The sequence below is a fragment of the Herpailurus yagouaroundi genome, unplaced genomic scaffold (genome assembly GCF_014898765.1).
Source record: "Herpailurus yagouaroundi ecotype Mexico unplaced genomic scaffold, PumYag 29, whole genome shotgun sequence".
NCBI lineage: Eukaryota > Metazoa > Chordata > Mammalia > Carnivora > Felidae > Herpailurus > Herpailurus yagouaroundi.
In genome coordinates this window covers 31,257,927-31,270,511 of record NW_024412377.1, presented here as the reverse complement: position 1 = coordinate 31,270,511, position 12,585 = coordinate 31,257,927, and the positions used below count along the sequence as shown (strand labels likewise).

Below are 12,585 nucleotides of genomic sequence, written 5' to 3'. Positions count from 1 at the left end.
AAAGCCTGCAGCACTATTTTTTTGTTTTTTAAATAATTGGTGACTATTTTTTTTAAGTTTTTACTTATTTATTAGAAAGAGAGAGAAAGAGAATGAGCAGGGGAGGGGTAGAGACAGAGGGGGACATAGGATCTGAAGTGCAGTCCGTGCTGACAGCGAGGGGCCCAATGCAGGGCTTGAACTCACAAACCTTGAGACTATGACCTGACCCAAAGTCGAGGCTTAACTGACTGAGCCACCCTTTCGACCCGGCAACAGTTTAATCTCGGTTTATTCATGACATTCACCTACCTCGTGTTTTTCCCTTTTATTCTTCACTCTCATTCTTCTACGATTTCATATCTATTGAACATTTGCATGTTATATATGGTGAATTCAGACTTATATAAACTAACATCTACACGCTATCGTGTTAGGTCTATGAACCAATGTGTGCATGCAAACATTATCTGTAAGTGATTAATGGTTTGTATAAACATGCAGCCACATATGTATGAAAGTGCTGTGCAGATACTCTCCATTCTGCACATATTTGTTACTCATCCACCCAAGTGTTTTAGGAAGTAAGCTGCAAGTCCAGTAGTCCTTTTGACTTATTTTTTTTTTTCAAAAATGATAATAAACAGGGGCGCCTGGGTGGCTCAGTCGGTTATGTGTCCGACTTTGGCTCAGGTCATGATCTCGCGGTTCGTGAGTTTGAGCCCCACATCGGGCTCTGTGCTGACAGCTCAGAGCCTGGAGCCTACTTCCAATCCTGTGTCTCCCTCTCTCTCTGTCCCTCCCCCACTCACACTCTGTCTCTCTCTCACTCTCAAAAATAAATAAACATTAAAAAAAATTTTTTAATGATAATAAACAATTCACTTTCATAACAAAAGTTAATGGGGACAAAATTAATTCATCAGAAAAAATCAAAGTCTTATTCATGACTGGAATTATTCTAATAGCTTTCTAAAAATGATAGTCAGTCATAATAATAATAATAATATAATAATAATAAACTAATAATAAACTAGCAAAGCGGCAATCTCTTTCATCAAGGGGATTATAGTCTCATAGTAGGAAGAGACACTTGCAAGCAATTGCTCTATAATTATAGTAACATAGAATAATCAGTATAATGAAGCAATGTATGACACATAGAAGCAGCAACCACGTGGGCTTAAGGCATCGGAGATAACTTCACAGAGGAGGGAATGTTTAAAGAGAGCCTTAAAGATTAAGGAGGGCCATAAACAGATGATGAGAAGAAAGATTATCCTAGAAAAGGAAAAGAAAGCGAGCTAAGCACAGAGCAACAAGAAACCAGAGTGTTCAGAGAGTGAGTCGGTATTAATACATGAAAAGAAGATGAGAGAAGAAATAGCCGCTGGGGTGGCTCAGTTGGTTAAGCATCTGACTTAGCTCAAGTCATGATCTCATGATTCATGAGTTCAAGCCCCATGTCGGGTTCTGTGCTGACAGTTCAGAGCCTGGAGCCTGCTTCAGATTCTGTGTCTCCCTCTCTCTCTGCCCCTCCCCCACTCACCCTCTGTCTCTGTTTCTGTTTCAAAAATAAACATTAAAAACTATTTTTTAAAAAAAAGAAGAAACAGGAAAAACAAAACTGTAAAAGAATAGGGCTGGGCATAAGAACTTTGTATACCATGAAAGGGGCTGTAAATTTTATTCTGTAGAATGTCAATGTATTTTGACGTCTAAGGTATTTATGTCTTGTGCTTTTAATTAATACTCAATTCATTAAATTTAATAAGGCAAAAGTCTAATTTATTTTAGGTACTTAAGTTCACATAATATAACTTGCTATCTTATTTATACATCTAGTAATTTTTATTTAATAAGAACAATTACTTTCAGGGGGATCATTGATTAATGATTAGACAACTCAGGTTAAATTCTTTCAAATGGATACTTACGTTAAAAAATTTACTTTTAATTACCCCCTTACATGTTTTACGTTGCATGGATAAATCTATATATTGAATTTTTTTAAGCATTTGAAAAACCTGACTGAACAAATTTAATAACTGCAAATCCTCTCAAGAACTTAAGTGACTCTTACAAATCTGTTAAAGCACATCCAGTTCTCTTAAATGTTCACTTGTATTTTCTATGGGATTTTTCTTATATTTTTTAAGAAGCATATTTAGTTTGAAAAAATTTATAAAAGGTGAATATGTAAAAGGCAGAGAGAAGAGTAAACTGAACCTCCATGTCCCCTACACCAACTTCAACAATTATAAATTTATCACTAGTCTTGTTTCATCAATACCCCTACCCACTTCCCTCTTTCATATTATTTTTAAGCTAATACCAAATATTCATAAATATTTTAGTAGGTATCCCTAAAAATTAGACTTAAAAAAAATAAAATAAAATAAAAATTAGACTTTATATAATAATATAAAAATCAAGTCCATGTTCAAATTTCCAGTTGTCTCTTAAATTGAGTGTGTGTATGGTTTTTTAAATTTGTTTGAAGAAGAATCCATATAAAGTCTGCACGTTTTCATTGGCTTATACATTGGTAATTCTCTTTGAAGCTACAAGTCTACCCTCTATAACTATATTTATCTATTTATTGCAATTTATTTGTTGAAGAAATCAAGCTCTTTGAGGGGACTATAATTATCCATAGTCTAGATCTTGCTGAATGCTTTCCTATAGTTTAGCTTGTATGTTCCTCTATTTCCTATAAATTGGTAGTTGGAGGTAAAGGTAGCTTGACCAAATTTAGTTCTAGTTTCTTTGATCAGATTACTTCCTAGGTGATGGTATATTCTTTTATCAGGAGGCTGTAAAGTCTGGTTGACTCTCCTTTTTTGTTACGAGAAGCCATTGACACTCAATATTGACACAAAGAATCCATACTTTTCAACTACACTAAAAAGTCTAAATAACAAGTTTTAGTTTGACACATCTAATTAAATATTTGCTAGTGTAATAAATCTCTTAAATATTACAAACATTTAAAATATTGAACACTGGGGCACCTGGGTGGCTCAGTCGGTTGGCAATCTGATATCAGCTCAGGTCATGATCTCACGGTTTGTGAGTTTGAGCCCCATGTTGGGCTCTGCAGTGACAGCTCGGAGCCTGGAGCCTGCTTAGGATTCTGTGTCTTTCTCTCTCTGCCCCTCCCCTGCTTGTGTTCTCTCCTCTCTCTCTCTCAAAAATAAATAAACATTTGTAAGTAAGTAAGTAAATAAATAAATAAATAAATAATATTGAACACAGTAGGTTCATTGTCCCCATGACTATAAAACTTGTTTCACAAATTTTTGTACCACGGGTTTGACTTACTTCATCATTTCCGTATTTTATTCTGAATTTTTCAAGGACCAAAAAAAATCACTAAGGGAAACAAGTGTCTTGTCATCATCAAGTTAATGAATTGATTAATTGGGCCTTTACACTTAACCTAAATTAAAAGCTAAGCATATATAAGTTAAATTTTTAAATTTCAATTTGTTTAAAAAGTAAGTGTATTGGATCAACAATCGATGACCACATATGTTTACCATCCCGGGTAGAGACTGAGACACATATCTATGGCAATTCTTCCTGAGCCTCAAGTGTGCCCACCGAGCTTGTTTGATGATCTAAGGGATAATGAGGCATTTCCAGCCCAGATTCTTCAATGGGGTTGGCTTTGTAACCAGCATCTTTTGGGTTCTTTAAGTGGCTTGAGTAGTGAACATGAGAGTGATATAATCACATTTGCATTAGAAAATGTTGGCAGTGGTGTGGAGAAGGGACTGTAAGGATGGAGAAGATGGAGAGCAATGCTCATCACTGGAAGCCAAGGCAGATGGCTACTGCAAGAGTCCACACTAGAGATAATAGAACTCTCTTCTCCTGTCTACCAGGAAAGAGGAGAGAGATGGAGAGTGGGGCCATGAATTAGAGGAGACATTAAATATGTGGAACTGACAGAACATGATTAACTTGGTGAGGGACTGAAGAAGAGTGAGCAAGAGGATGCCTTTAAGGCTTAGGTGGATATGTGGAACTGTGGTGCCATTCACTAAGATAAGAAACCTAGTAGGAAAAACAGGTTTGTGCTGGGACAGAAGAGGAAAGCCTCTGTTTCTGCGATGTTAATGTAGCACTGGCTGTGGAATATCCAAGATGTGTGTATGTGAGTCTGAAACTCAGAAGAGAGGCCTGCCCTGGAGATGTCAATACGGAAGTCACCAACACTAAGAGAACAAGTGCAGCTGTGGGCATATATGAGGCCATTCGGGGACAGGGGTAGAGTGGAAAAAGAAAGGAAACCAAGACCAGAACACAAAGGAATATCATCACTTAAAGGGGGAAGTCAGAGGCAAGTAAACCCACAAAGGAAATTGTGGGATGGTGGTTAGAAACACAAGTAAGCCAGGAGAGATCTCTTACGGAAACAAAAGAGACTCCAGGAAAGCAAAATGGCCAATACTGTTAAGGGCCACAAAGTAATCATGTAAGATTATCATGGAGAGGTATCCAGTGGATTTGGTAAGTAAGTTCTTTAAGAGTGGTTTCAGCGAAGGATTGGCAAAAGAAGCCAGAGGGTAGTCATGAAGAAATGAGCAAGAGAAAAAGAAGTCAAGTCTGTGAGCCCATACAGCCTTCTCCATGTTGGCTGGGAAAGAGAGGACTATCTGTATCTGTGGTAATGTGGAGAATTGAGAAAGGTAAAGAGAAGATTTTGGACTTTATGAATGAGAGTAACTGGGGCTGAGAGAGAAAGCAAAGTATGAGATATTTAGGAATGGGAAGTGAAAGTAGAGGAATAGTAATAATAATATAAAAGATACAATGACACACAGAAGAAAGAAATGGGGCAAAACACTGATAATTTAGATAGAATTCAGAACACAGGTGGAAGGAACTTTGGTAGATAGAAGGTAAGCAAAAGTTGGGTTAAAGGAATATATTTTCTTAAGAATATATTTTCTAAAGAGAATATATTTTCTTGCTCTATTATCTGTGAAATAAGAAACAAGATCATCTGGTTATAGGGGAGGTGAGAGGGACAGGAGATTTGAGGAAAGTAGTGACGGTTTTGAATAGCCTTTGAGAAGGATGATGGGAAAGAAGGTTCATTAGGAAAAGGTATATGAAATTACAGAAGAGTGTTGAGGATAAAGTTGAGATCAAATGTCAATTATTTGTAATATCCAGAATCAGTGAAATGGCAATTTTCTCCGGCTGTGCTAATCAACCTGAGCATAAAAAATAGAAAATATAGATGGTTCCGTCAATCATTAGGGATTTGTGGGGCCCAGGTACTGATAACTGTGAAGAGCAATTGGAGTGCAGTGGCACTTAGAGTCCAAGACACAAATGATGGAAGTAAAGCCAGAAGGAGAACCTCTGGAAAGAAGGAGTCAAGGATTAGAACTGATTCTCTTTGGCATCTATACCATAAAACCAATCAAATGCCTTCAGAATCCCAGAATTGAATTATTTATATACTTCCATTTTAACAGAAGACATATTACTACCCTGAGGCAATGGATTGATTATATGTGTCCACTGTGAATGGACAGAACTGTCCTCAAGCTCCCCTATTCTCTCTTTTTTTTTTTTTTTTGCCTCAGTAGCAGCATAAACATGAGGCTAAAGCCCATTCTAATAACTTCTGAAGTTTTAAATCAGAGCAGAAGTTAAAGACAAAAGAATAATTTAAAATATGATCCTTTTAGTCTTTTTCCTTTTTCATTGTACGGCAAGCATCTATTTGCTCCATTTTTACTTTTTCTTCTTTCTTGTTTTCAGAAGCGCTGTACATGAAGAAAATCAAGATAGTGTCATGCACTCTGATGGTAAGAGGCACAAAGATATTTTATTTATTTATTTGTTACCTCAGATACAGAAGTGTGAGTTAATCATTTGGATAGGATCATTATTGGGCCATTGTCATCACTGGTCCCTGCAAAACCACTCTCTTGTTTTACTTATGTGTGTATTCTGTTTTATCTCCATGATCCCTTCCCTTTCCTCTGCTTCCCTTACCAGAGACAAATATTTTAATACATTTAATGTGTGTGTGTGTCTGTTTGTACATATTCTTTGCATACTTTGTATGTGTGTATATATTTGAATTTACATAAACAGTATGTTAGAACTCACTCTGCTCTTTTTTTTACACTCAGCATAATATGTTTTATGGGTCCCACCCATGTTGCTATATGTATATTTAATTTGTTAACTACTGTATAGTACTCCATGGTATGTATCCTATGCATTTTCATTTTACTTCCAGTTCACTGGTACTTACAAATAATAATTCAGTGTACATTCTGGTCCATATTTCCATGTGGACCTCCAAGAGACTTTCTTTAAAGTATATATATCCAGTAGTGGAATGGCTGTTTGTAAGCTATGGAATATTCATGGAATATTCTAGTACTATGGAATTAGGAGTAGAGTGCTCTCCAGAAAAGCTGCATCTGTGTGTACTCACATCAGCAGGGCATGAAGATTCCAAGATGCCTGCCTTTCACCAGTGCCTGGTATTATTTAGCTTTCCAATTGTTTTGAGTCTTATATGTATAAAATAATATCTCACTTCATTTTCATGTCTCTGCTTGCAGTTGAGTCTGGGTACTTCAGTTGTGTATTAGCCTTTGTGTTTTCCTCTTCTGTAACTTGCCACTTCATATCCTTTGACCACTTTTTTCTTCGAGTTGGTATCCTTTCCCGGCTGACTTTCAGGAGCTCCTCTGTATTTCAGATATTAATCTCATGTCGGTTGCAGAAATTGCAACTATCTTCTCTCATCCTATCCATGGTCAATTAACCCAAGCTTCCCATCACCGAACATAAATAAATTTTGATATAATCAAATTAATTAAACTCTGCATTGTAATTTGTTTTCAAGTTTTACTTAAGTAGTCCTATCGCTAAAAAATAAAACTATTATCTTCCTCTTTCTTCTATGAACTTTATCCCTTATATTTGAGTCTTTTCTCCTTATATTTGCAGAGTACCCTTGAGGAATTAGTAGAAATCCAGATTTATTGCCTCACCTAGGGAACCATTTTTCCCATTACCATATTTCGAAATCCATCATTTTCTCAATAATTTCTAATGCCATCTTTATACTCCATTAACTCTACAGCTGTATATATGTCTATCCATGTATGTGTGTGTATTTGTGTGGGCGATACATGTGTATGAAAGAGTATACGTAAATTTATGCATCCGTCTCTGAGTTTTCTGCTGTTTTTCATTGGTCTATGTGTTTCTGTACCAACCCCACACTGTTTTTATTATTGTTGCTCTAGATTATATCTTAATATCTAATAATTAGGTGATACTACTAAACACTTGGATAGTAAAGGATCTTTTTTAAAAAAATTAACTTTGGGGCACCTAAATGGCTCAGTGGGTTAAGCGCGCATCCTACTTCGGCTCAGGTCATGATCTCATGGTGGGCTTGAGCCCTGCATCGGGCTCTGTGCTGACAGCTCAGAGCCTGGAGCCTGAAGCCTGCTTCCGATTCTGTGTCTCCCTCTCTCTCTGCCCCTCCCCTGCTTGTGCTCTGTCTCTTTCTCTCTCTCTCAAAAATAAGTAAACATTAAAAAGAAGAAGAAGAAGAAGAAGCAACTATCAGTTTAAAAAAAAACTTAATTAACTTTATTTGCTTGATACATGGAAACAAATCCTTGGGAACAAATAAGTCAAAAAGAACAAACCAGCTGTGATTTTCTGGTAATACCTTTGTTCCACATTAGCCCACAAAACCAAATGTGCATGCCTTTCACAAAGAGGTTAAAATGTCTTCATTATTTTTTGGCTTTTGCGTTATTTTATGAAAGCCAATGAAATGGTTTTACAATGAAATTACAAGTATCAAAGAGGCCATAGTAAAGATCTAATCCACATATTCTATTTTGTACTTCTATGTGTTTTATAGAGCATAAGTTCTGTTAGATTATGAACAGTTTTGGATAGATTATGTCTAATAATTCTGTAGTAAACTGCTTTTTAATTAAAGTATATTGAATTTTATTCTTTTTTTAAAACCTTTTAGGTACTGGAAACCTAGATGAGGTCAGTTTTTTTTCCCCCTTCTTATATTATATTGCTTAACTAAAATATTTAACCATTCCTGTAATTTATGTTCTATTGATATAAACCAGCAAATCAAAATTGTTATGGGTAATAACGATATTTTTCAATGTATAATATTACTTCATCTAAAATTCTTGGGACATTAAACACCAAACATTACATTGACTCACAGTAATTTTGTAGCACTGAACGTAAACTTAAGTCTGGCTGGACATCTGAATTATATAGCAGAATATAAAATAAGATCTTTTTGTGCTTACTTTTCCAGTGTATCTCTTTAAGGGAAAAAATATTTTAAGCAAGACAAATTTACATACACTTACATTTATGATTGTTTTACTAGGTATTTGATCAATGTAATATGTGTATGTTCCCTTTTTTAGGAATTAAAATTAATCATTATTAATGTTTTTCTTGGCAGGAACAAGAGAGTGAAGGAGAAACCTATGAAGACATGTATGGGTTACATTTTTTTACCATGATTTTTCTGCCTAAAATGAATATTATGATTTGTATGAGGGAGAATAGATGGATATTCAACACTAAGGGGAAAAAGCTTTATTGTTCAAATGACTGGCATATAATGATAACCTTTATTTCAATACAAAGGACTAAAGATTCTTTATTTGCCTAAGAATTTCATGGAAGACTCTTAAAAATGTTGTTCTGTGAGAGGCCAGAGACTCGCAGCTACTGGATAGACCACAGGCAGGGAATCTGTACTTCTTGTGCTCAGTGTGTCCTTGGGCAAATGAATTCATTTGTATGTTACAACTCCCCCATCGAGGCAGTGCTCCACCTCACCAGGGTGCTCTGAGAAATAATTTACCACAACATCAGATGGCAAAGTGTCAACCTGCTACAGCAGAAAGATGTTTAAAAGAATAGCTCCAAAACAGGCTTCCCCATAGCCCAGGACTAAGAAATGTCTTGGAAAGTGAGTGAAAGGAGAAAGAAATATGTTATTTTCTCTCTTGTTGATTCAAATGTCTTAATTTGCTCTACCTAGTTCTTAAGCAGTGAATTCTGACTAAAGTTTCTGAGCTAAGGTTTGCAGGTATGTACATGTGCATGCCCTGTACCTGGGAGTGCATGCATGTGAAGGGGTGGGGGCGGAGATCAATTCTATTCATGCCCATATGCAGGAAGAACAGGGTCTTTATATATACGCAGTGTCTTCCGCTTGCTGGCACAGGGTGTAAGTGGAAACAGAGCCTTTGGCAGGTATCCCCACTTGTATGCCTCCTACTGGTTTTAAGAACAATCTCACACGCTCAGTAATTTTGACAACTCCTGGCTTTTCACCTTCATCTATACTTGAGATACTGTCTCCTGGATATGTGAGCCATAACACATCAATGCTCGCAAGTGCCAAAACAACTTAACAATTTTTATCCACAGAGAAGCAACCAAAGAAAGAGAGAAAAAAAGGGAAAAGGAGGAAAAGAAGAGATTAGAACTGGAGAAAAAGGAACAGAAAGAGCGAGAAAAGAAAGAACAAGAAATAAAGAAGAAATTTAAAGTAAGAGCTTGCTTGCCGATGGGTAAAAAAAGAGTGATCTCTATGATTTTCACGCAAAAGGGGCACCACACCATTCTTGAAAACTTACATGGTGGAAGAATTACTTAGTTATTGTTTCCTTAAAAAGTAACTACCTTCATAACAGTAATTATCTTACCCAATATGCCTCCTTATCCCTGCACTAAAAATGTAATATGATAAAATATGGTGGCTTATGATTAGTGGGCACCCAGGAAATTTTCTGTTGATTGAGTGAGTGAATACTCATTGCTCAAACACTTCTTGACTCTCAAGATTTCATATTTGTTATTAACCTACTTATACTATGAGCTTGGACCACACACGTAAGCATCCTTGAGGCAGGTATCACAATGGTATAAGGGACGTAAATGTCTCTGGATGAACCAGACCTGTCTCAGAATAAAGTTTCTATGAACTACTCCCACTGCTGGTATCTAGACCTGACTTACATTTTTGCCTTTATTTCTAGCTTATGTACTTGTTGACTTCGGATACCCGCTATTTCCCATCCCTCTTTTCCCACCTAGATTTCTGACCTCTTTCTTTTTGGACCCCTGATTTCTAATTTCTACCACCATCACTAAGCTTGTAGGCTATCCTCTTTTGGCTACACCGTCTTTGATGACATGGCCCATCTGGCATGGGTCTGGTGTGTCAGCTATATTTAAGGTGACTGTATTACCGAACTATTCTTCACTATAAAAAAGACTCATGTCAAGGTTCTTTTAAACTTTTAATTCCCCTAGAACATTTAATATATGGTTTCAGCTATAAAAATTTTGATTTCTATATAACTCCCCAGTATATTTGTTGCATTAAAAGAAAGGTTCAACAGCATGGTGCAAGAAAAACATAAAGCAGCTTAGAGTCAAGTGGACAGATGTGGATTCAAATTCCAGTTGTACATGTGAGTTATGTGATTGTGGGCATATTATTAAACTTGTTTGAATCTCAGATTCTTATGTCTTTGAATCTCAGATTCTGATTCTTAGAATAAATGGTATCTCTCCTGAAAGTTTGTTGTGGAATTAAATAAAATAATGTACATAAGGCACTATATCTACCAAAGTTCTCATTAAATTTTGAAAAAGACTACTATATATAAGTAAAATTAGGTATGAATAAATATGAATGTTAAGACATTTAACTCATACAGACGTATGGGTACCAATGTTCACATTTTCCAAGTGGCGAATATGAAAAATTAATTTCTTAAAAAAAAGTCTTCATAACAGGGGCACTTGCGTGGCTCAGTCAGTTAAGTGTCTGACTCTTGCTTTCAGGTCAGGTAATGATCTCAGTTTGTGAGTTACAGCCCCACGTTGGACTCTGTGCTGACAGTGCAGAGCCTGCTTGGGATTCTCTCTGTCCTTCTCTCTCTACCGTTCCCCCCCCGCCAAAATAAATAAATAAACTTAAACAATTTTTCATAACACATTTTTAGGAAGGTACTTTGTAATTTTGAAAGAGTTACGTGAAGTTTTTTCTTGTGTTTCCTTTGGAGAAATCAATTTTGCATTGTTTCACTCATTCACTCAAATAAAATTTCTTAGTAAGAAAAAATACAGTATGGAAATCATACCACTAAAATATGAATTCAAAGTTTGTAAAGACTAGGACTTCACAAGCTATATTCCTTCCACAAAAATGTTAATACATGCTAAAATTAAAGAAATTAGGGGCGCCTGGGTGGCGCAGTCGGTTAAGCGTCCGACTTCAGCCAGGTCACAATCTCGCGGTCCGTGAGTTCGAGGCCCGCGTCGGGCTCTGGGCTGATGGCTCAGAGCCTGGAGCCTGTTTCCAATTCTGTGTCTCCCTCTCTCTCTGCCCCTCCCCCGTTCATGCTCTGTCTCTCTCTGTCCCAAAACTAAATAAACGTTGAAAAAAAAAATTAAAAAAAAAATAAATAAATAAAAGAAAAAAAAATAAATAAATAAAATTAAAGGAATTAAATGTGAGAACTGTTACACAGCACCATATTTCATTAATTCTAAAGTATAAAATATTTCACATTTTAAAATTCTGAAATAATGCATCTTATCATTGGTGTAACATAATTTAAATTAAGCTGTTTCTGGGGCGCCTGGGTGGTGCAGTCGGTTAAGCGTCCGACTTCAGCCAGGTCACGATCTTGCGGTCTGTGAGTTCGAGCCCCGCGTCGGGCTCTGGGCTGATGGCTCAGAGCCTGGAGCCTGTTTCCAATTCTGTGTCTTCCTCTCTCTCTGCCCCTCCCCTGTTCATGCTCTGTCTCTCTCTGTCCCAAAAATAAATAAACGTTGAAAAAAAAAATAAATTAAAAAAAAATAAATAAATTAAGCTGTTTCTCAGTGATATGTAATTGATGATATGTCTCACAATTCATAGCATCATGAGTTCAATAAAACGAGGCAGAACTTCAAAAATCACAATGCATATTTGCATATCGAAAGATCTAAGAAATTATGTTGGAAAGATACACATTTAGGATTAGGAGCTTAGGACTCATGTTCTAAACTAGATTACAGTAGTTCGTCTTATCCAAGGGGATACATTTCCAGACCCCCAGTGGATGCCTGAAAACATGGATAGTACTGACCTCTATATATACTATGTTTTTTCCTACACACATATACCTATGATAAAGCTCAATTTATAAGTTAGGCACAGGAAGAAAGGAACAATAACTAACAATAAAATAGAACAATTGTAACACTCTCCTGTAGTGAAAGTTATTGAATGTGGTCCATCTGCTTCTCTCAAAATATCTTACTGTCCTCCACTCACCCTTCTTATGACGATGTGAGACAATAAAATTCCCACTTGATGAGATGAAGTGAGGTGAATGACTTAGGCGTTATGACATAGCATTAGGCCACTACTGATCTTCTGACAGTAGGCCAGAGGGCAATCATCTGTTTCTAGACCATGGTGCACCATGGGTGGCTGAAACCCCAGAAAATGTAACCACAGACAAGGGAGGAGTACTGCGTTCTGCTGTG

General features: G+C 36.5%; 1 protein-coding gene across 3 annotated transcripts in view; it reads left to right on the top strand.

Annotated features, from left to right (window-relative positions):
• FYB1 (FYN binding protein 1) overlaps nt 1-12,585 on the top strand; it is a 161,655-nt gene that overhangs the window by 117,697 nt on the left and 31,373 nt on the right. For all 3 annotated transcript variants that reach the window (XM_040495871.1, XM_040495878.1, XM_040495863.1), the window contains exons 4-7: nt 5,764-5,810; nt 8,024-8,043; nt 8,486-8,520; nt 9,466-9,586. In XM_040495871.1, coding sequence (XP_040351805.1) covers nt 5,764-5,810; nt 8,024-8,043; nt 8,486-8,520; nt 9,466-9,586 — 223 coding nt within the window. The remainder of the gene's footprint in view (nt 1-5,763; nt 5,811-8,023; nt 8,044-8,485; nt 8,521-9,465; nt 9,587-12,585) is intronic.